The sequence below is a fragment of the Aspergillus tanneri genome (assembly GCF_003426965.1).
Source record: "Aspergillus tanneri strain NIH1004 chromosome Unknown AapTan_1_pilon_pilon_pilon, whole genome shotgun sequence".
In the NCBI taxonomy this organism is placed as follows: Eukaryota; Fungi; Ascomycota; class Eurotiomycetes; order Eurotiales; family Aspergillaceae; genus Aspergillus; species Aspergillus tanneri.
The window spans coordinates 358,484-380,219 of NW_022984628.1; the positions used below are offsets into that span (position 1 = coordinate 358,484).

A 21,736-nucleotide genomic window follows, 5' to 3' on the forward strand; every position below is an offset into this window, starting at 1 on the left:
ACAGGCAGTGCGCGAGATAAAAGGCATATGTTAGTCGTGCCAGTGCCAACTGAAAGGATAACCTCCAAGCCACTCAGGGGCCCTCGTGTATTTCATCAGCAACGCTTCCTGGATTTTGGGCATCCAGCAATGTTGCAGTAGGAAGCACAGCAGGGCCCATTAGCTCTCCAAGTCATCTGCCGAAGACCGTGGTAGTTTCGATACACGCGGGAACCAGCCAGCTCGAGAACAGACCTCAGTTTATCCTCTATTCTACTGACTGGAGGCTCCTGCCGACTAGGGATGGCATAATCTTTGAAGAAACGTCGCCATCAAGACTCACGGTAAGCGGAATCGTGGTCATGCCTGCTCAGAACGAACCTGTCACTATACGTGCCACTACTGGTCTGAAACGCCCTTCCGAGTATCCAAATTCCAAACTCGGAAGAAGAATAAACTCCAAAATTTCACCGGAGGCCTGCGTAAGCCTAGGCTAGCGCTACGACAACGAGGCTTTTTAAACTAAGATTAAATACATGCAGTGTTGGAAATCAGGATGCCTAAGGCACCTTTGTATATCCTAGTCCCGCAGCGATGTGATATATCATATTCAGGGGCTAAGGGACACGTAGACATGAGGAAGCGTTTGTCTACGCTCTCTCTCCTAGATAGTCGAACATACTCACCATGCTATACTAGATCGCACCGATAGTTTCAATATACTATCCAGTCACCGCTATCCTAGCACCTCACGACATAGCTTCTTCCCCGAGATTCTCAACATGCAGGCTAATTTTTGGATATGCATATAGATTGTAAGAGATAGAGCTCCGGTACATACGACCACAGGGTGTGGAAAACAGGGCTTCCCGTCCGCTCAGCCGTACTTAAACCACACGCCGGTAGGTTAGTAGTTGGGTGGGTGACCACCAGCGAATCCCTACTGTTGTATGTTTGTTACTTTTTTTGTATCTATCCTAATAGATAGCTGTAAATGGCTGGAGCCCGTTTGACCTCTTGGGCAATTGAGCCTGTTAATCCTATTATCCCTACTGTTCCTACTATCCCTATTGTCCGTATTGTCACCTATATCCCTATATGTTCGACCGATTAGCGCTCGACAACATATAACACGTGGCTTTGCTCCCTTTTCCTCTTACTCTTTTTACCTGCCTTGCCGGAAGCTTGTATTACATTAAACCAATACCACATTATTGTGGCAGACAAAGTTATGCAACCTCTGAGTGGTACCTTTTCTATCTCGTTATTAGAAGTAGGATCTGTCTAGAAATATATTATACATATTATTTTTCCAGGAAATGCCCAGAGTATTCAAATAGCCTTATGTACCAGGGTCAATTAAGGCCCCAGTTTTAAGTAGGAGTTGTACAAGTAATATGCTACCTGTCAAGGGCTGAACCCATAGAACCTATGAGATAGGTTATGTACAAGAAGGAATCGTTGAAGAAGGGAAGAAAGGAAAGGGAAAATGAGCGGTAAACAAAGGTGGGAAGTCACGTGACATGGATCGAGGGCCGATGGGCCAAAGGTGCCAACAGGGCCAAAAGGGACAGTAGGGACAGTAGGGACAATAGGAACAACAGGGATAATAGGGACATTGGCCCGAGAGGTCAAATGGGCTCCAGCCCTTTACAGTTTGTACCATAATACCTATATGTTTGTACAGTGATCAAGCAATCCAGGTAGTGTTGGTGTAATGACAATACCGGCGAGCTCATTACGAAATCTTGAAATTTCAACTTTTTTATCGATTTCAATTACATTTCAAGGGGCTTATTTTGATTAGTCATTATATGCGGTGAGAGTATTGCAGCCAATAAGAGCCTATCCAGCCCAGATTCTGCCCAATTCTTTATCTTATCTAAAATGCCTAGTGTCACTGGTAGCAACCATTACCAATATATATATATTGACGGGGAGGATTTTAAACTAGTAATATTATCAACATCAGCATGGCTGAAGATTCTCCTGACAAGATCCATTACACCGAGATCGAGCTTCAGAAGTGCTTTGAAGTAGTAAGGGGCAGCACAAAGGTGACTGTACACCCACGTCCACACGTACGCTTTATTAATTTTGGCTAGGTCCCGCAAGTAAAATGCCTTGGGTGCTTCAAAGTTCGAGCGAAAAACACTACACGCCAGTGCGAGCACGTGAAGAAATGTAGCAGCGCGCAGGCTCTTATGGACCCCGAGAATACTCCTGGAAAGAGACAGAAACCATTAAGCTTCCCTACCTCTAAACCAAGTAGAAGTATTGATCGCTTACTAGCTCAGGTGTGTTTTACAGGAGGCAGGCCCTTTAGCCTTTTCGAGCAACAAGAGATGCAAGATCTTATTCATGCTCTAAATCCCGTATACCAAATCCCATCCCGCCATCGAATCGCTGATGACTTACTGGAGGAATCATATATCGAGATACAAGGGAAAGTTCGGAAGGAGCTACAGAGAAGTCAGTTTCTAAATATCTCTGTAGATGAGACAACAAATATACGTTCTCAACGGGTTATTGCTATGACTATTACAACACCCACAAAATCATGGTTTCTTCATCTACATGACATGGAAGATAAGACGCTTGATGCTGCTACAATTAGTGAATGGATTTTGGAAAGGCTCCATAATATTCTCTTGGAGCTTGATAAAGTTGTTGACTGGAAGAGGATTAATTCCATTTCAACGGATACCTGCTGTGTTATGAAGGCAGTATGGCAAATTTTGTCAGAGAAACCAGAGCTTAAGCATGCCTTTATGATTCCCTGTGACTCTCATGGTCTACAGCTGATTATGAAGGATATTCTTGATCCTAATGCTTCTAAGATCCCTAAAGTAAAAGGGGTTTTAAATCAGCTCTTGAAGTTGTGGTGTTCTTTCACCAATCTCCTCTTGAATATGCAAGGCTGCAAGCAAAGCAGATTGAGAAATGGGGCCATCGAAAGGCTTTAATTGCAGCAGTTATTACCCGATGGGGTACTCAATATGGCATGCTTACTTCTCTTTATGATTGCCAGGAAGCAGTTTGTGAGTGGGCTCTTATTACTCCTGCTGCTTCTACCATAAAAGGGAAAGAGGTGATTAGAACAACTAAATCTCATGCCTTTTGGTGGGAGCTAAAGGAGTTAATAAAAATCCTTAAGCCTCTGCATATTGCTCAGAAGGAATCTGAGGCCCAAAATTCATCAATCATGGAGGTAACGCAGCGGTGGTTAACCCTCCATGAGACTCTGCGGACGCTTGCTGCTCAGACATCCTTTAAAGATGATTTTTATTCTTATCTAGATGGCACTGGTTGGCAGACTCGAATGCTACGTCAACTAGAGCCACTTCACTGGGTAGCGTATCATCTTGATCCAGCAAGAGTTCCTGGCAAACTTGATGAGAGCGCACGACGCCATATTGAAGGTGCTTTACGACCACTTCAAAGCGAAGATGGAAGATCTACTGCATGGCATGAATTTCTGGCATTCCGGCAAAGAACAGGTGCTTTTATAATTCCTCTTGTTGGGAAGCAAGAACACCAGCTCTCTTTTGGCTTGAGGCAGTAAGTTAAAGCTATATGCTATTAAGCAAGATACTTACCTATATTAATTTAGGCAGAATTTGCTCCTACTCTTGCTCCTTTTGCTCGCCGTCTGTGTAATACTGTTGCTAATTCTGCTGCAGCTGAGAGAGCATTTTCACAGATGAATCTGCAGCATACAAAGATCCGGAATCGGCTTGAATCTCACCGAGTTGAGAAGCTGCTACTTTATATACAGATTAACAAACGACAATTTCGTGCAGACTCGCCACCTACCGTTACCCAAGAGATGCTTCTTGAGGAGGAAGATCAGGAGATAGAAAGAATACTGCAGCGTAAGCAGGTGCAGGACTATCTATTAGAGGTGCTTGATACTTCAGACTCTGAGGAGGATATTCCACCGGACCCTGTGCCGAACCCAGTACCAAATCCAGCACCAGAACCAGCGTCGAATCCAGCACTTATTGCAGTATTAAGTTCTGCATTAAATTCAGCTTCAACTGCAACAAACCCGGCACTTGTTTCTGCATTAAATTCAAGACTGAATTCCGTGTTAAATTCAGCCTCAAGTCCCCCCAGCTTTCGAATTCGCATACTGAGACAAAATCTGTACCAAATCCCCTTTTAACATGTCCCAGGCCTTCAGCTTCTATCAGAACGGGCGAAATCCATGGTATTGAAATAAGTAGTGGTACTGGTAGCGGAGTAAAGCGTCAGTCTGAATGGTCTCATGGGGTGGCGGACCATTATCAACAACCTACTCAACAGCAGAGGATCGGAGCTTCTGGTAACAAAGCACATGACCTTTAATATTGCCTATTTTGGATTAGCTTAATTTCAATTTCAATTTCACAGATTTTGATTTCATTTCAGGAGGCCAGATTTCATGAAATTTCAATTTTTGAAATTACATTTTGCCTTCCCTAAATCCAGGCATCTTTTCAAACAATTACTTAACCCTGTAATAACCTGGTACTGTCATAACGTAATCGGTAAGCGAGCGCCGCATGAAAGCGAGCGCCGCACTTCTGTACGCCATATAAAATGGCACTCTTTGAAACCTTAATATCTCAACCACCAGTAGATATAGAACATCTTTATAAGACAATAACATATATATGGATTCTAAAAGGTATTTTCATGTTTTTAAATAGCTTTCTTGGCTTTAAATACTAGGACAACTAAAAATATAAAAAATACAGTTGTAATTTATCTTATCTGGAGAAATATTCATTCCTAAAATTTCTCTGCTTAATATATATATATACGTTATTATATTATACTGTATATTAAATTTTATGCCCTCTAGGTGCTTTATTGTTGAGATATTAGACTCTCAAAAGTGTCATTTTATATGGAATAGAGAGGTGCAGCGCTCGCTTTCATGCGGCGCTCGCTTACCGATTACGTTAGCATTCCGGGCAACGTTATGTAAGTGATCATATTTCACTATGTCTGTTTGCCGCTATGTGAGAATTTTTACCCACCCCGTTCATCCAGATCTTCCTATGACGGGCCGAGTCGGGTTGTTGATGGAACAGGTTAGAGGTATCAGGGCCGCTCGTGAGGAGCTGTTTGGCAATTCAAAGTGTCTTGCTCTCTCCTTGAGTTTCGAGATCTGGGCTCAATAAACCACGGTCAATTTAAGGAGGTAGTAGTTCAAATTAAGAAAGCTGTTATGGATCTCCATAAGAAGTACCATAATTATGTAGCGGTGATTGCATTGTTGTTTTCTGGCAACGCGACAGATCCTCGTCTAAATTCTTTCTTTTTAGCTACTCGAAAAATGACCCATAGAACAGGTAGTATTTAGTACAAATATCTTCCTACCAATACTAGGCACTTGCCTACACCGGGTTAATCCGAGTCCACACCTACATGGCTTCTTCTGGAGTTGTGGCACGCACATTCCGAATCGTCCATCCAAAGCCTGATCGTGAGTGGCGAGATATCCACTGAGACTGCGACATGATGGAACAGCGAAAGGATTGCCTCATCTGACTTTCCCGACCCTTCGAACCCTGTCTGGTCAAATTCAGGGACAATATCCTGCCCTACTGCAGCGTATGCAGATCTTCATAAGAAATAAAGAACTTCTCGCCTATTCTCCAGTCACTACACTACCATCCCTCAATCTTGAAGGTAGGTACGTACTGCGAGCCCTCTCGACGAACGGGAGGATCTTATTAAACGACACAGTCACTTCAGCAAAGCAACTCACCTCGGACCACTCATGCAAATCTATCAATCGAGCAGCGAACTGTCCAAAGTCCTAATGAAACCAACGCGAGCGTCACCATCACCCGGGATAACGGCCCACTTCCGAGCGACATTAATAGCATTCACCACGGCTTCAGGCGGCATTACCAATACGGTACACCATAATAGCACAGGAACATCCCGATGACGACTCGCGTGTACTGGAGATCAGTGCGCTGGATGGCAGATATGGCGTCGAAGCTCCATTTCGCTATTGGAATGTACGGGATATGTCTTCCATTGTTCATACGTTATCAGGTCATGCACTTACAGGCGCGAAGGATATAGATGCTCTTCTTTAAACGGCTTGCCAAACTCGCAGATCACGAACCGATGTGTACTGCGCGACTTCGCCGTGAGGATGAGGTTCAGTTGTATCTGGCTGACGCGTTGGAGACTATGGATATTCTCGGATTCAAATGATGTGGGTCTTAATTAACGGTTTCAGGATTGTCGACTTCGGGTAATATGGTTATATCAGAAAGATTGGATCTACTTTGAATTCATTAATGAGGGTATATAACCAAAACATCAGGCATTTTATTGCTGAGTTTAAAAATCCCTTTTAGTCAGAGTGATATATGAATGTATCCTGACCACCTAATCAAGGGGTTATGATCGAGGTTCATAGATGGGGATTTTCTATTCAATTTGTAGCGAGAACATTGCCCCTAGTTCCTATTAACCAGCGAATCCCTTGATGTCCTGCAGATATTGTCAATCGCAAATTTTCCCAGTCCATCTTTGCAGACCACAAACAGGGGCCTCTATTGACAGTCGCATGAGTCTTCCAAGGACCATATGAAGCGATCTGCGAAAATGTACGTGTCATAAAAGTAACCACGTCTATAGTACATAATATTGTCCTGTCTAATCGGGATCTGCATACTGTTTGGCCTCTCCCTACACTCTTATAGTTTCTACTAGGTTAATTAGGCTAGTTCTTAAATCATGCAACAACACATTTCGATGGCAAATACTGGAAAATACCATGTCCTCCGAGCAACGCGCACAGGAGTCCAACGGATAGCAGTTCCGCTCTGTATGGTGTATTCCTTGAAGTCTCGTATTCTAGCCCAATCAGGCTACTTCTGCTAGCATAAATAAAATCTAGTGCGTTTTCTCTCATCAAATGGAACGTCGGCGTCGGATTGAAACTGCAGCAGTTGCGGGGTTCCGGCTTGTGTTCCATGAATATTCCGTTCCTTCCGTACACAGCTCCACGTAGTCGCTTTAATTCGGCGCATATATATGAGGTACTGGTCAAACCGCACAGAATCAACGACACACCATGATCTCGGGTATAATTTGCGGTGGGATTTCAGACAATGAGGCTATCCATCACATCATTAATACTCCAGTATGTTCTAGTGGATGGTCTCCCCAAGACCAACACAAATCCACTAGTCGATCTGGGATACTCCGTCTACAGAGGCATTCGTCTCAATGCTGGAGTTGACCAATACCTCGGCATACGATATGCAGCACAACCCTTGGGGGAACTAAGATTTCGAGCTCCGGCTGATCCAGTCCGGACCCATTCCATACAGGATGCTTCCAAGGTGCGGTGTAGCTCGTGGTTAGGTTCCTGAATTAACCCCGTCTAGGAAGGTCCCATCTGCATCGGAGTGGGCAAAACAAACAAACCTGGTGAGAATAGCGAGGACTGTTTGTTTCTGAATGTGTTTAGTCCTTCCAATGTAACGGAAACTTCGAACCTCCCAGTTTGGGTCTTCATCCAGGGAGGTGGGTATGCGCGGAATTCGGATGCAAATTATAACGGGACCAAAGTGATCCAGGAATCTGGCCATACGATTGTTTTTGTGGAGTTGAATTACAGAGTAGGTGCACTCGGATTTCTGGCTAGTGAGAGGCTCAGGAAGAATGGTGACCTCAACGTTGGCCTTCTCGATCAACGTATGGCGCTATGTTGGGTGCAGAAACATATCCGCAAGGTGTGTAAATCCAGATCCATGATCAAGGCCAGAATTGTGTATGTCTGACCCTCCATTCCACTCTCGCAGTTCGGAGGTAATCCTGAGCACGTAGTGATCCATGGCGACTCTGCTGGCGCCGGCTCGGTTTCGTATCACCTCGCAGCCTACGGAGGCCGAGACGAGCAATTATTTATTGGAGGCATTGTACAGTCTCCCTTCTGGCCTATTCTGAGAACAGTTGCCGAGTCTGAATGGCAATTTGATCGATTTATTCAAGACTCAGGCTGTGCAAATTCGTACGACGCTCTCGCATGCTTACGCGCCGTGGATATCGAAACACTTCAAACCGCCAACGCCATATCGCACTTCCCCGGCACCGGTGGCACCCCGCTTCCACGCTGGTACTTTTTACCTGTCATCGATGGTGACTTCGTTGTTGATCGTCTGTACAATCTCTTCGACGAAGGGCGATTCGTCAAAGTCCCTCTTATGGTTGGCGACGACACTGACGAAGGCTCCTATTTCGCAATCAACGCATCCACGAGTGCCGAGGTGTCTCAATTTTTCAGAAACAATTACCCAAACCTGGATTCTCGACAGCTGGAAACCATCAACCAAGCGTATCTCACATCGACCGTCCTTCCTAAACATGCTGCGTATTTTCCGGTCGCATCCGCCGCTTACGGAGACTGCACGTTCACCTGTCCGGGGAGCCACATTGCATCAGCCGTTGCAAAACACTTCTCCCCAGATCAAGTCTGGAATTATCGCGTCAATATTCAGGATCAAGAACTTATAGGAGAAGGACTCGGCGTTCCGCATACATTCGAGATCCCGGCCATCTTTGGCCCAGGATACGCTGACACTACTGGCCTATCATTCGAGACGTATAATGCGGGGATTGTGCCAATCACGATGCACTACTGGATTAGCTTCATTCGGTCTTTGGATCCAAACGTGTATCGGCATAAGACTGCACCGCAGTGGGATGCCTGGGGAGCAAACACTGGCATGCGTTTGAAACTGCAGACAAACGCGACAGTGATGGAACGGGTTCCAAGGTCATTGACGCGGAAGTGTCAGCTGTGGCATAGGTTGGCCCCGATAATGGGGGTTTGATAGATTTGAGAAGGCAGATGGTTTGGATTTGATTGCAATAATGGTATCCCTTGATGGGATGCTGTAAGGCGGGATTCCAAATTGGGAAGTTGGTTTAATACCTACTGCTGCTTTAGGAAATCACCCGCTCAAATGCATGTCAGAGAAATGTTCTCCGGAGAATATATTCCAGGAAGCTTGTAGGACTGGTTCCTTTCACCCGGGGAAAAGTGTTGGTATAAAGCCATATAATTGGACTTTCACCGGCCATGCTTCTCTCCTTCGAGTCTTTGGTATGGACGCGGTCTTGTAGAGGCTGGGGGTCGGACTGGTGTCGGGTTCCGTGACGTTTGCTGCAAGGGAAGGCTCTTTACAAGATGCATTATTTAAGAATGCGACTCCATATCAGATAACAGTTAGTTAAGTAAAGATGGGAGTTATACTAAGACATACTGAATGTAAACCATAACAAATGGGCACGTAAATACATGGTTTCGAACAAACCACATCTTTGCTATTAGCGGGAAGCACGACTAGACTATTATTCTCCGATTACTTATAGGCAAACCCTTTCAAGGCCACAACCCTAACACGCTATAAATTAGTAACAGTAGATGTAGCATGCATATCCTTAGAAATACACAGATATACTTTTAAGTTCGCAGATTAAAATATTTTATGAAAGGTCTAAGCTTTAGCTACAATATTTTAACTTAGGCCGGAATCTTTTTATATCATGAAGTTGCCTTATATATCCTAATAATATAAGTAGGCTAGTTAATTCGTATGTCTTTATTAGGCTTGATCTGTCACCAGTGGCAGGCACTTTGTGTTATAGCCGAGCTCAGCATCTTAACTATTCCACTGGACCAAAAGACCATTATAACTGATCCCAGTGGCATCAGATACTCCTGAGTACCTTATATAGTAGCGCACTATAATGTTGGATGACGCACCCCCACTTAACATATACTAACTATTAGATAAATACTTGTTTATAGGAATATTTTCGACTTACCTTTAACCGGCTTTCTGTATACACACTTTAACAGCCCAAAACAACCAACATCAAGCGGTTGAAGCAGGTGGGACGAGTGTGCTAGCATACAAATTAGAATAATCTTATTCTCACTGCATATTTGGTTAAATTAAGGAGTTAAATAACTTCCATGTCTATTAAGAATTAGCAGACAATTGTCCAATTGTACGGTCTATTGTAGCTGGAATAAAAAGTCTTTGCAGCCAGTGTAGCCTAATCTTATTTGTAGTCTATCCATTCTCACTACTTTAATCCTCCACTTAGCTGGTAGATTCTTATACTAACAATCTATATGGACTTTTTGTCAAGGGCTAAACCTCTATAACCTAATAACTAGGGTGGATACAAAAGGAATCGTCGAAGAGGAAAGAGAAGAGGAAACAGCGATGAGACGATTGCGAAGTAAGGGGGGGGAAGTCACATGATAGAGTGTACTAATCAATATACTAATCATGTGGCAGGCGAGGAGAAAGGAAACACGAGGGCTGAGGGCCCGAGTAGGCTGAGGGGCTCTAGCCCCTTACACTACTCCTTTACTATATAATTCTCCGAATATATTCGTACTTAGCTCAAAGACCCTACGAGTAACAGATGACTATCCAAAATAAATAGATATTGGAGCACTTTGTAAATGTCTTTCTCTCTTCTTTGCAGAGTGTCCAGATATATTTATAGATAATACAAAAAAGTATTCCAACGGTTCGCTGGACGTCTCTGTATCGACTGGAATAATTCGTTTCTTATCCACTTTGAAGCCATGATCGAAGCCATGGTGTAAAAGGCTGGAGCCCGTTTGACCTCTCGGGCCAATGTCCGTATTGTCCCTCCTGTCCGTACTATCCCTACTGTCCCTACTGTCTCTACTCTCCCTACTCTCCCTACAGGCCCTTTTGGCACCATTGGCCCTCGACCCACAACACGTGACTCTTATTTTCCACTTCCTTTCTTCCCTTCTTCAACGATTCCTTTTTTGTACATAGCCTATCTTATCGGTTCTACCGGTTCAGCCCTGACACTGTCACACAAGCGCTCTTTGTACCTTGTCATTGTTAGCTAGTAAATGATCAGACTTTGTTTCTTACCAGCCGAACGTTGTCCTATATATCCTGTTTAATAGAGTACAAAGCAAGAATTGACCTGTTTAAATACCAGGTAGAATTTCGTCGGATGATAGATGTCGGGAACTCCCGAATAGGAAATTGCACCGCTTGGTGCCTTAGGCAGCTCAACGTTGGAGGATACATTAATAGCCACATCTCTATGAATGGTCAGAAATAGTTACTGGACAGTTCCATACATCAAAGCGGTGCAGCTATTAAATGAGCATATTTTTTGGGGATATAAAATATCATGCATATATACACATTTCCTTAAGGTTATAGGCAAGTATATAATGTTACATTGGCTAACTGTATAAACAGGGCATACCGACCAAGAATTTTTTACTTATCGGTGAGAGAATAGCTTAGAAAAATTTTTCGTCTTACTATTTAGAATTCTATTAAACTCATAGAACAATAGCAATTTATTCTTACAGAACGAAGAGAGCAGGGACTTCATTGTCAAGGATCTTCACATCATGAATGTATATACAGTCCAGCCAATACTTTCCCTATTTGAGAATGGGACATCCAGAATATGGTGACATCATTGACTACCTTAAACCAGTGCGCGAATAACGACTATGTCGGATTATTGGGTACGACGTTATGAATTGACTAGAAATCCAGTGGTCCTATGTAGTTATCAAAGCGGCCCAGGCTTCCGAAGGGCATTGTATATCCATTGAGTTTTACCACGACCAGGGATTCTGTAGACTGATGGTACGAGAAAGCAAACTAAGAGTAGACACTATGTGAATATGGATAGTTGACCGACCATGGTTGTTTCAGTCGCATGATCGCACCCTTACCTAGAAGGTACAATAGCTCCAGGGTTCCGGCTACGCATAATTGATTGGCTCTGGATGAAAGACATGAAGGAAACGTTCGAGTTAGGTCTAGAATTGCTGCAGCGTTGGTGATCAGTGAATAGAAGGACTCAGAGCTGTCGGAGATATATTAGAGATATATTATGGACTGCCTATGAAGGAAATCAGAGTCATATCATCTTATCAGGTGAAATGAACCAGTTCTGCAATAACTGTAGCAGTACTCTAGATGCATATGCTTGTGCTTTGATAAACTGTTCTGGACTTGATAATCGCAAGACCAGGTGATTATACCCAGTGTAGATCTTAGTATGGATCATTGAAATATGTGGCCGAGACCTGGCATATCAGCATCTTCTGCCGACCACCACTACAGGGGAAGCGCTGGGATGGAAACATGTGAATCGTCGTCATGGAGATAATGGTATATTTTGGCCCAATATGAGCTCAACAATCTACTATAATATGTTGAGAAGATGTTGCGACAAAGCGAACCTAGGCAATAAATCCTCTGATGAATCCCCGACGATACATCTAACGGTTCAACGCGAACCAAATATCAGAATTCTGCTGAACCCACAATTGACAATCTATCTCGATCTACATTACATGAAGGACTTCATATTTGTGAGAGATCTATCGGGTCCGATAAAGTGTGGCAAGCTCACGACATATTAGGTTTCCTTTAAGGTTTGTTTCCCTTTGGGGTTGGGATTGCGAGCGATCCTGGAATAACTCTAATTGCCCCACATAAAAGTAACTAATAACCTGAAACCATTTTTGAGTCAGAATCGTGGGGCCTTCTTCGAGCTAGCATCCTATCCTGTCTGTGATCGTGCGAAGCGATTACCGGACGTTGGGCATCGGAACCGGACCCCAATATTAAGCCACGAATATCGAGATTGGCCAGATTGTTTCAACTTACTCCCGTCATGTCGACAGACAACCGAGAATGCGAATTTGACACCTAAGTGAATGATTTTGGGAGACAGGAGCGAAGGATACAGCTTGAGACAGATGACAACAACCGATCGCCAGGCGCAGGAGCAGGAAGGAGCAGAGCAAAGCGTTTCAGGCGATCATATTGCTGCCTCCATTGGCTGATCCTGCCAAAAACTGGCTTCGAAACTTGGTGTACCATGGTACTATGATGTGTCGTTCCACCGGGAATGAGCCGATGCGGACAAGTCTACTCCGTGGCCCCCACCTGCATGGCAGAACCTTCTTTCCTGCGGCGCATGCTGTAGCCGCTATGGGGCATATACCGAGTCGAACAATGAGCCTCAGAAAATGGAAGACTGTGGAATCGATAATACAACCGTGTCCATCTGGTAGAGCTCCCTAATTGTGTAGTCCGAAGCTTACGATGAAAGGATTTATTATCCTCCGTTGACCATCTGATTTCGCGCATTAAGACCCTTGATTGAGGGGCGACCCTATGTTGGGCTGGGCGTCGTTTATAATTAGCCATATTAAGTGGGATACAGTTTGGCCAAGGGACGTGGAGGGGCACTAGCGACTTCTAGGATCGCAAAAATGGATCCCAGAAGCGGCTGGCAGATTGTGTTTCTGATCCTTTTCCCAATGCAGCAATTACCATGACTCGAATGCGTCTTAGCTCGGTATGTGATGCTGTACTTGGAGATCGTCAGTCTCCCAAACACAATGTTCTTTGTAGGTACTATTATCCGCTGTGGATTCCACATCTCGTATTTAGTTTTCTGTGCGGCTCCACCCGGACCCAAGTTCTTGACTACTAGGACGGACGATCCAGGCCGCTACGATCATTGCTGCGGTCCATTTGTTTAGGGTCAAATCAGGCCTAGAACCAACATGGACCAGAGCTATGATGCTTTGGACCCAACTGCGTCCACTCCAAATATGAAGTTTCAGCCTTGGCTGACGTCCTCGAACGGAATCCGGTCATTGGTCCTGGCCCACTATCATCCACACAAGCTCGATGGAACATTATTCCCATTTGTCTCGGATTCCCGGTGATGGGAGTTCAGAAGCCATGGTTTGAGACGCCTTTATTAAGCTTTTTTAGCGGGCCGGGACCGGATCGTATCCTTTTTCCAACAGTATGGATGCGCTGCGGGCTCCCTCACGTTTAGGGTGAACAACACGGGCTAACTTAACTGACCTTCCCCTGGGTTCCTTTTGATCCCTCGGTCGTCCTCTGTGTTTTTTTGTCGTTCTTCTTCTCTGATGAGCCTCTTCAGTTCCATCCTGAACATCTCACCTCCTATTCCCCTGTTGTTTTAAGCGAGGAGTTCATACCCTCCCATGGCCGACCTAGGATTCTACCACGACAAGACATTCCTGCCAGAGCAATGGGCAGAATATGGCGTGAGCGTGGCGATTATCTTCCTGCGCCTGGGTGTGCGCATCCGAATGGTTGGGGTGCGAGGGTTTCAGGGCGATGATTTCTTTGCATTCCTCGTGAGCCTCGTAACGAGCTTGATTCTTCCTGCCTGCGTGCTAATCTCATCGCTAGGCTTTGGCCCTCCTAACTATGGACGCGGTGACAGTCCATTTCTCGTGTGAGTCTGGGGCATTCTATACTGATTGAGAGGACTGTGCATGCTAAGTGTTACGAAGATAAACTAGGGACAAATCTTGAAGTACCACCGGAAATGGAGAATCATCTCACACCGTCACAGTACTCTTCGGTCGTTGCAGGGTCAAAGTACGAGTTTGCTGCTTGGTATTCATACACGGGGTTGATTTGGGTCATGAAGGGGAAAATGCTGTTTCTTTAGTAGGATTCCCTGTTCTCGAGGATCACGGGTACACGACTAATGTTGTGCGATTAGTAAACGATTGACGATCGGACTATGGCAGGCTAAAGTCATCAATTGGCTGGCCATTTTGTGCGCGTTAACCTATGCGGCGGTGTTTTTGACAGTCACATTGGGATGTCAGCCGTAAGAGCCCTTGTGTCTACCGATTCTTGTTTTCAATGCTGATGGTAATAGGGTCTCGGATAACTGGAGGATCTATCCTCCTCCGTCAAGTAAGATGCCTCTTCTCCTAAATATTGGCATGTATTGACAGTATTAGAACAATGTGGTCTGAAAATCCAAAATGTCATTGTGACATGCGTTCTCAACGTCACGTACGTATATCCTCATTCCCAACTATCAGCCCATGCTAACCCGACTCACAGCACCGACTTTGCACTGTAGGGACACCTCCCCAACATTCAATGTCCCTCTCTAACATATCCAGGCTCTGCATTCCCATCCCACTACTATGGAAAGTCAAAACCTCCATTCAACGGTAACCAGGGCCTTATCAACATCCACACATCTGCAAAACCGCTGACGCATCCTTCGCCAGCAAAATCGTCATCGCCATGTTTCTCAGCTCCGGCATCTTCGTGATCACCGCCTCAATCATCCGAACAACTCTCACCCTCGGAGCCGCACCATCCAGCATTACTGTCAACCGATGGGGTATTCGCGAGACAGTAGTCGGCGTGGCGACGGTCAATCTCCCGATCCTGCGACCCATGTTCACCAAGAGCTTCTGGTTCCCCGGATACAAAGGCAGTTCCCGCGGCCACAATTACTACGGGTACTATGGTGGATCCGCGAACTATAATATGACTGCGAGGTCGAAGAAGGGACAACGGAGTGATAGTATGACAGCGGGGATTAATGAACCAAGTCATCAGAGTGAAGATGGCAAGGAGGACCCTGGTGGTGTGTTCGTCAGTACCAGTGTTAATGTCCGGGTCGAAAGTAGGGATACTGTTGATGCACCGCGCATGAATCCAAGTAGTGTGTGGGAGATCGATAAGAAGTCGATGGTTTAGATTTCCTTGGTCTAGTGTGGGAATATAACTGTATAATTGACTAGAACTGGAATTTGCATCTGTCTGGCTCTCTTCTCATTTCATTTTTGGGCGTTGTTTTCTCGGATACCACCCCAGGTTTTGCGGTCTACTGATGGCATTAGTTATATTGATAATACAGCATATGGTTCCTAGATGATGGACATGTCAGCCGTTACTAGTGCCTGTTCTGATGCCAGTTCATATGCCGTTTATCTCGAATTATATTAAGGTAGGACGGGAAAGAAAGAAGACAGCAAATAATCATGCTTGAATGGCTATTAAAACAAACGGTCAGACCTCTACACGAGGAATAGAGAGGCCTAATAACATGATGTAAGCTAGTTTGAAAGTAAGTGATAAAGTATTTATCTGATGAAGATATTAAGTATGATTGTTGAATTAGCTATCTCCCACTATAGAAGGCTTTCTGGAAATATAAGTACGGAATAAAAGCCCTGATCCCGTCCCCTGCTATAAAGGACGTCGGAGGCCTCAGAGCCACCTCTGTTGATGACCTCAATACTTGAGCGAACACGTTGCTCGTTGGATGTAATCGATTCGTCCATTGCGCATCTTAGATAGGAGACTATCTTATCCCATCGATGAAAGAAAGGTGTGCCTCTTGCTCCCACGAGGGTGCTTCTCGCCGATTGTTTTCGGACTGTATTACTGGCTTTGAGGACAGAACCCCACGATGTCTGCAAGGAGTTCGTTCATACTGTTGTTGGGACTATGCACGCTAAATGGAAGTCAACTTGCATGGTCATAAAACTGTGGAGCTGGTTTTTGCTCCCTGGAGATAGCCTTACTAAAGTCCCAGAATTCTGAGCATGCTTGAGAAATCGCCAGTTCGACATTGCAACGGGATCCATTAGAAGATGGGCCCGAAGCAGTTCTGTAAGCTCATCCGCAGTCTTTCGGAAGAAGGCTAGATGGGCTACTCTCAGATGTTGTAGCCTGGAACGTCGCGACCATTTATGATGGTATGGACTCTCTCGTGTCTGCATTCGTTTTCCTTGAGCCATGTACCCCAGAGCTTTCATGATTGTTCTATTCCGGAGGACGAAGAGAAGATGCTATTTCAGCTAAAACCGACGACACCCCTGTATGTTAGCACTGCCACTGTCCACGAACTCTAAATGACTTGCTGGAAAAGCGACCGCTCCATGGAAACGAACTGCCGCAGCGCCGCAGCCCCAACTGGCGACCTGGCAGTGCGGGTAGTGCGGCGGCGGGCATCGGACAGGGGACGAACAGCCGAACCAGGGGCCCAAACGCCTCTATTTTCGGGTTTACCGTCGGCCATATGAAATATAGAATTACAACTTGAAGTACACCGAAGGATTCTCTCATCGTGCCTGGGAACAAGGCAGCCGACCAGCTCGCCAAGCGGGTAGCGCAACAGGGACCCTTACCAGGACAGCAAATTGTCATGTTGCAGTCGGCGGCTGAACGAAGGATCATGACGGAGTCAAAGGCCAAATGGGCCAAGGCATGGCAACAGGCAAGGACGGGACGACCGACAAAGCGCCTAAATAAGGCGTCAGAGAGGGTGTCCGGCAGTACTTGGGAAGTCTCCGGAAGGCAACTAGCTCGGTGCTCATGCAAATGTGCGCGGGGAAGGATCGGACATAACAAACGTCTCAACCTTATCAACGTGCGCAAATCAGCGCGCTGCGGTTGCGATTTTAGTAGCCAACACCTAAATGTTTGTTTGGCTTGTCCAATTCTGACTGGTCGGCGAATGGATCTGCAACAGGAGCTTTGACGAAGAGGTTATGCCGGTGTCAGAATGAAGGCTACGAATCGCTGATACGGGAGACAAAGGCAAGAGTAGCGTGGCGGAGTTTATAGTAAAAACAGGCCTGCTTCGGTTTCTAAGCGGTAGATTCTGAGACAGCGACAAGGGTCACCAACCAAGCGCCAGAAAAGACACCTATCCCAGCCCACACAAGATAGCTAACCAGGACTTTGGGCTGTTTCCTGAAGCGAGTTTATGCCAGTGGACGCAGGACCAGGTCTCCTGCAGTCACCGAGCAAACCAGCTAACACGCATATAACGTTGAGGGGGGGGCTAGGCCGGGGGTAAAATTAGGGGATACCGGGTAGGAGTATAGAGTGGAAACAGGAACAATGCAGACGGTAAGGCACAGCTTCCGTCAGGGGTTGAATAGTGTTGGCGGCGCTGACAGCCTGACACCGCAGTGTCGGAACATCTCAGTTGACATTTATTAAGCTTTTCTTTTTGTCTTGTTGTCAGAATATTAACATATTCTAATTACCTAATTAGGAAGCTATCAAAATAATTAACCTATAATTTAATGCAGCGACAGAAATAATTTGAAATCTCGGCAGTTCGATCCGAACATCCGAAAAGAAACTCACATTATGGTAGTTACAGGCTCTAATCCCGAATAAATTCGGAAAGAAAATCCGAGGATTTAAAGATATAAAAGCAGCACAAATCTCTGCTCGAAAGAAGAAGTGAACAATCAATCTTTAATATTCTTGAACTATATACATTCCCAAATAGGGAAGCATAATTTATTTATTTTCTGTAATTATATTATATGTTATTGTATCTTACGCTGCTTTATAGCTTATCTTCTATACTATTTTAGATTATTAGTGTTCACAACCTACGGAGTATATTCTCTAAGCTACTTCTAAACGGGCATAGCTTTTATCTGTTCCTATTCTGGTTAGTCTAGTGGTTTATCATCTGTCAAATAATATGGCCGTTGGTGGACCAGAATCATGTGACTGGATCGGGGTAAAACCCCCGTGGAGCACACAACAAAATAATCAATCAAGAATAACCAAGAAGAATAATCAAGAAGAGCCCAACCAGCTCAATTCATTCAAATAAGACCTTTTCATCAATCGTACTCTATTTCCTCTTCGGGACTAGCCGTATATTCTTATCATCCTCCGACACTTGTTGGCTCAGCGCTATTATGTATTTCAGACCACTCACAAACGTGGTGGCCAGCTGCCGGGAGCGGCCTTCCTCAGCACGACGCTGCATGGCGACATTCATATGTAAGGACAGGTCAATGTATTGTACTACCACTAATATGTGCCTTATTTTTATAATTTTACTGGTACAGTTTTTTCTAGACATGAAAAGATAGACATGGATAGCACATCGTGGAGTGTTATAAAATTACATAAAACGCATACATAGATGTGTACAATAAAACTAGGCAGATCCGTCTACAATATTTCCTCCCCGATCTAGAAAGCTCGCAAAACAAAGGAAAAAAAGCGAACGGAAAAGCGAAAAATAAGCTAAAACTCAAGCGCGGCAGAATCATCAGCAGCCAGTTTAATAATAGTAGTAGCCAGTTTCTCCAAGTCATTGATGTCCTCTTGACAGAACGCCGGATCCAACACAGACATGGCAATAAGAAGGTTGTCCCCTTGGGGCCCAGTAACGACATGGAAGGGAGTAGAGTCGTTGTGTTGGAACATCTCCATGGGACACTCCACATTCTGGAATGGAATCGTCCTTTCCACACCCTCATTTTGATGAGTGAAAACACTGCAGAGCCTGGCCTCAGGAGACCAGTGGGCGGCCATCAGCCGTTTGATCTCGTAAAACTCCGCACTGGAGAAGGGTATAGCCCGCTTATATTGCTGCTGAACATGCCAAAGTAAGCTTTGCACTGTCCACGAGCGTTGGATGCTGACCCGGAGTGGCAAGACAGTGATACAAGGTCCGGGGACCTCTTCGGCGTTGGCAATGGGCAGCTCTCGTCCATTCAACACATTTCCAAAGACAACGTCATCTTGACCAGTAACCTGTGCAAGGACCAGTGCCCAAGCGGCCTTTGTCAACGTTGCCATCGTGACACCCCCTTTCATTATGGGAGTGGAATCTTTTTCAACAACGCTGTCGGACGTGCGGGCGTAGTAGGACTACACCTAGGTGAGGCATTGTCTCTGTGTCCTCTAAGGACCGTCATCTGCGAGTTGCGCAGGTAGCCTCGCCAAAATTCACTCATGTCCGAAGGACGATTTAGCAAGCGATATTGCAAGTACCGTGCAAAAGAGGGGACATGAGGACGAAGAAGGCTTTTACCGTCGTATGCCATCGAAATCTCCTTTAAAAATATGACTGCGGAGACAAAGTCGATTAAGGAATGCGATGCTCTCACAACTAGCCGTTTATGGGTCCCAGAAGAGTGAGAAAGAAGATAGAATCTCACCTGGGGCACCTCGGGGGGTATGGGTGTATTATAATCTTGAGTGCAGACAGATTGGACAAACTCCTCCATATCGCCTTCACATGTCAGCTGAGTAATCGGAAGATTGACCTGGCGGAGAATGATCTGGATATATTGGGCTCCATATGGTACCAAAATCGTACGTAGGCTCGGGTTGTGGTCAACCATGGCAAGACATGCCTTATTCAGGCGATCCATATCGATCCCATTTGGAAGAGACACAACGAAGTAAGTGGCGTTTTGATCGTCCATAAGTGAGCCCTGGAGCTGCGTAGTGGGCAGGACATCGGCGAGGTTTTCAGCAGCAAGTGTGGCAGGCAGTCCAGGAAAACGAGTCACAAAACTTTCCAAATCGGTGATACCTAGCAAGGATCCTGGGCGATAATCATCGACTGTGATGTCTTGCAGCGAGCGTTCAGTGGCACGGGCGAGCTCTGAGAGAGTGGGATGATTGAAATGTCCATCAGGGAAATTCGGCGGCCGAGCTGCCGAGCTAGATTGGACATCCTCATGGCCTTGACGGAGTCTCCTCCAAGCTCAAAGAAGTTGTCATCAGCCCTAATTTGCTCAGCTGATATTTGGAGGGCTTCGGCCCACAGGTCGCGCAGGAGGTGTTCCTGCTTCATGGTGAGCTCCCTCGGAGCAGTTCGCCTGGTTGTTTTTGAGAATTCATCGGGATTACGCATAGCAGCCGCCTGTTCGCGTAAGGACCAGCGGTCGATCTTGCCACTGCCTGATCGGGGCACATGAGATACACGCAGGAAGGTAGCTGGAACCATATACCGCGGCAGCTGTTTGCTGAGCTTCACTGTGGCAGTGTGGACCGCAGCGGCGAATTGGGAATCGTAGCCAACGAAGAGCTCCTCCAACGCCTCATTACTGTCCGTCGTCGTCACAATGAACACTACCAGAGTGGCATCACACTTATTTCCGCCTCGATAAACCACCTCAGCTACCACCTCCTTCACGCATGGGAAAGCTCGAGCTGTTTGATACTCCACTTCACCTAATTCAATGCGTTGCACACGCAACTTGACCTGGGTATCTCTGCGACCTAAGAATCGAATACCACCACCATGTGTATATTGAACCAAGTCCCCTGATCGATAGAGACGGCCGGTGTGCCATGAAGTGTCCTTATTCCGGAATTTTTTCAGCCAATCTGGTGCTGGTATGTACACCTCCGCAGTCTTGTCTGGATCATTCATGTAGCCGCGGGTCACCACGGGCCCTTCTATCAGCAGTTAGCCCACGGCACCAATTGGGGCCAGTCGCGAAGGATCCGAAGGCATCGTGATCCATCCAATGCCACCGGTCACCTTTCCAATTGTTCCTGGCAGCCATCCGTGGACGGGGACTAGTCTAGCCGCACAGATGGTAGTTTCGGCCAGGTCATACCCGTTGACCAGAGCCACTTTGTCTGCCCAGACATCCACCACGTCCTGGGTAAGCGCTTCACCCCCGACAACAACCGTTTGGAGGCCTGGAACAACCTGCTCCGGTTGAAGGAGGTTGTTGAGCACGGTTTGGGTAAAAATGGCCCAGTTCACATGCGATGCGTTGATGAAGCCAGCGAGGTTATTTGAGCGATCGGCTTCAGATGGAATGCAGACACACCCCCCATTGACAAGAACGGAGAAAATTTCATATATGCTAGCATCAAAGGCGTACGAGGCAAAGTGCAACCCTCGCGTCTCTCCGGCCTCGATATTTAGCGAGCTAGTGTGATCCTGAATGCTGGTGCAGAGGGAGGAATGGTTCATCAGGATACCCTTGGGCTTTCCAGTACTGCCAGACGTGAACACGATAAAAGCAAGATCCATTGGATCCCATTTGGAAGCTTTCCAGTCGACGGATGGGCTTTCCATTGCCGCCGGAACCGGG

The 21,736-nt window shown here is 45.8% G+C and overlaps 3 protein-coding genes across 3 annotated transcripts; 2 read left to right on the forward strand and 1 right to left on the reverse strand.

The window, feature by feature from the left end:
- Positions 1 to 7,106: 7,106 nt before the first annotated feature.
- On the forward strand, positions 7,107 to 8,834 carry ATNIH1004_002185 (putative carboxylesterase; the record flags this gene model as incomplete). Its single annotated transcript, XM_033566880.1, has 3 exons — positions 7,107 to 7,340; positions 7,386 to 7,733; positions 7,803 to 8,834. The coding sequence occupies 3 exons, from the start codon at positions 7,107 to 7,109 to the stop codon at positions 8,832 to 8,834; spliced, it is 1,614 nt and encodes a 537-aa protein (XP_033428875.1).
- A 5,234-nt stretch (positions 8,835 to 14,068) lies between these two features.
- ATNIH1004_002186 (uncharacterized protein) lies at positions 14,069 to 15,602 on the forward strand (the record flags this gene model as incomplete). The annotated part of the gene is made up of 9 exons (XM_033566881.1): positions 14,069 to 14,224; positions 14,280 to 14,325; positions 14,384 to 14,543; positions 14,599 to 14,709; positions 14,761 to 14,798; positions 14,846 to 14,900; positions 14,952 to 14,966; positions 15,014 to 15,064; positions 15,125 to 15,602. 9 exons carry the CDS (start codon positions 14,069 to 14,071, stop codon positions 15,600 to 15,602), a joined length of 1,110 nt encoding a protein of 369 aa, XP_033428876.1.
- A 3,312-nt stretch (positions 15,603 to 18,914) lies between these two features.
- Positions 18,915 to 21,720, reverse strand: ATNIH1004_002187 (Nonribosomal peptide synthetases (NRPS); the record flags this gene model as incomplete). Its single annotated transcript, XM_033566882.1, has 4 exons — positions 18,915 to 19,544; positions 19,835 to 20,381; positions 20,450 to 21,086; positions 21,111 to 21,720. The coding sequence occupies 4 exons, from the start codon at positions 21,718 to 21,720 to the stop codon at positions 18,915 to 18,917; spliced, it is 2,424 nt and encodes an 807-aa protein (XP_033428877.1).
- Positions 21,721 to 21,736: the final 16 nt, after the last annotated feature.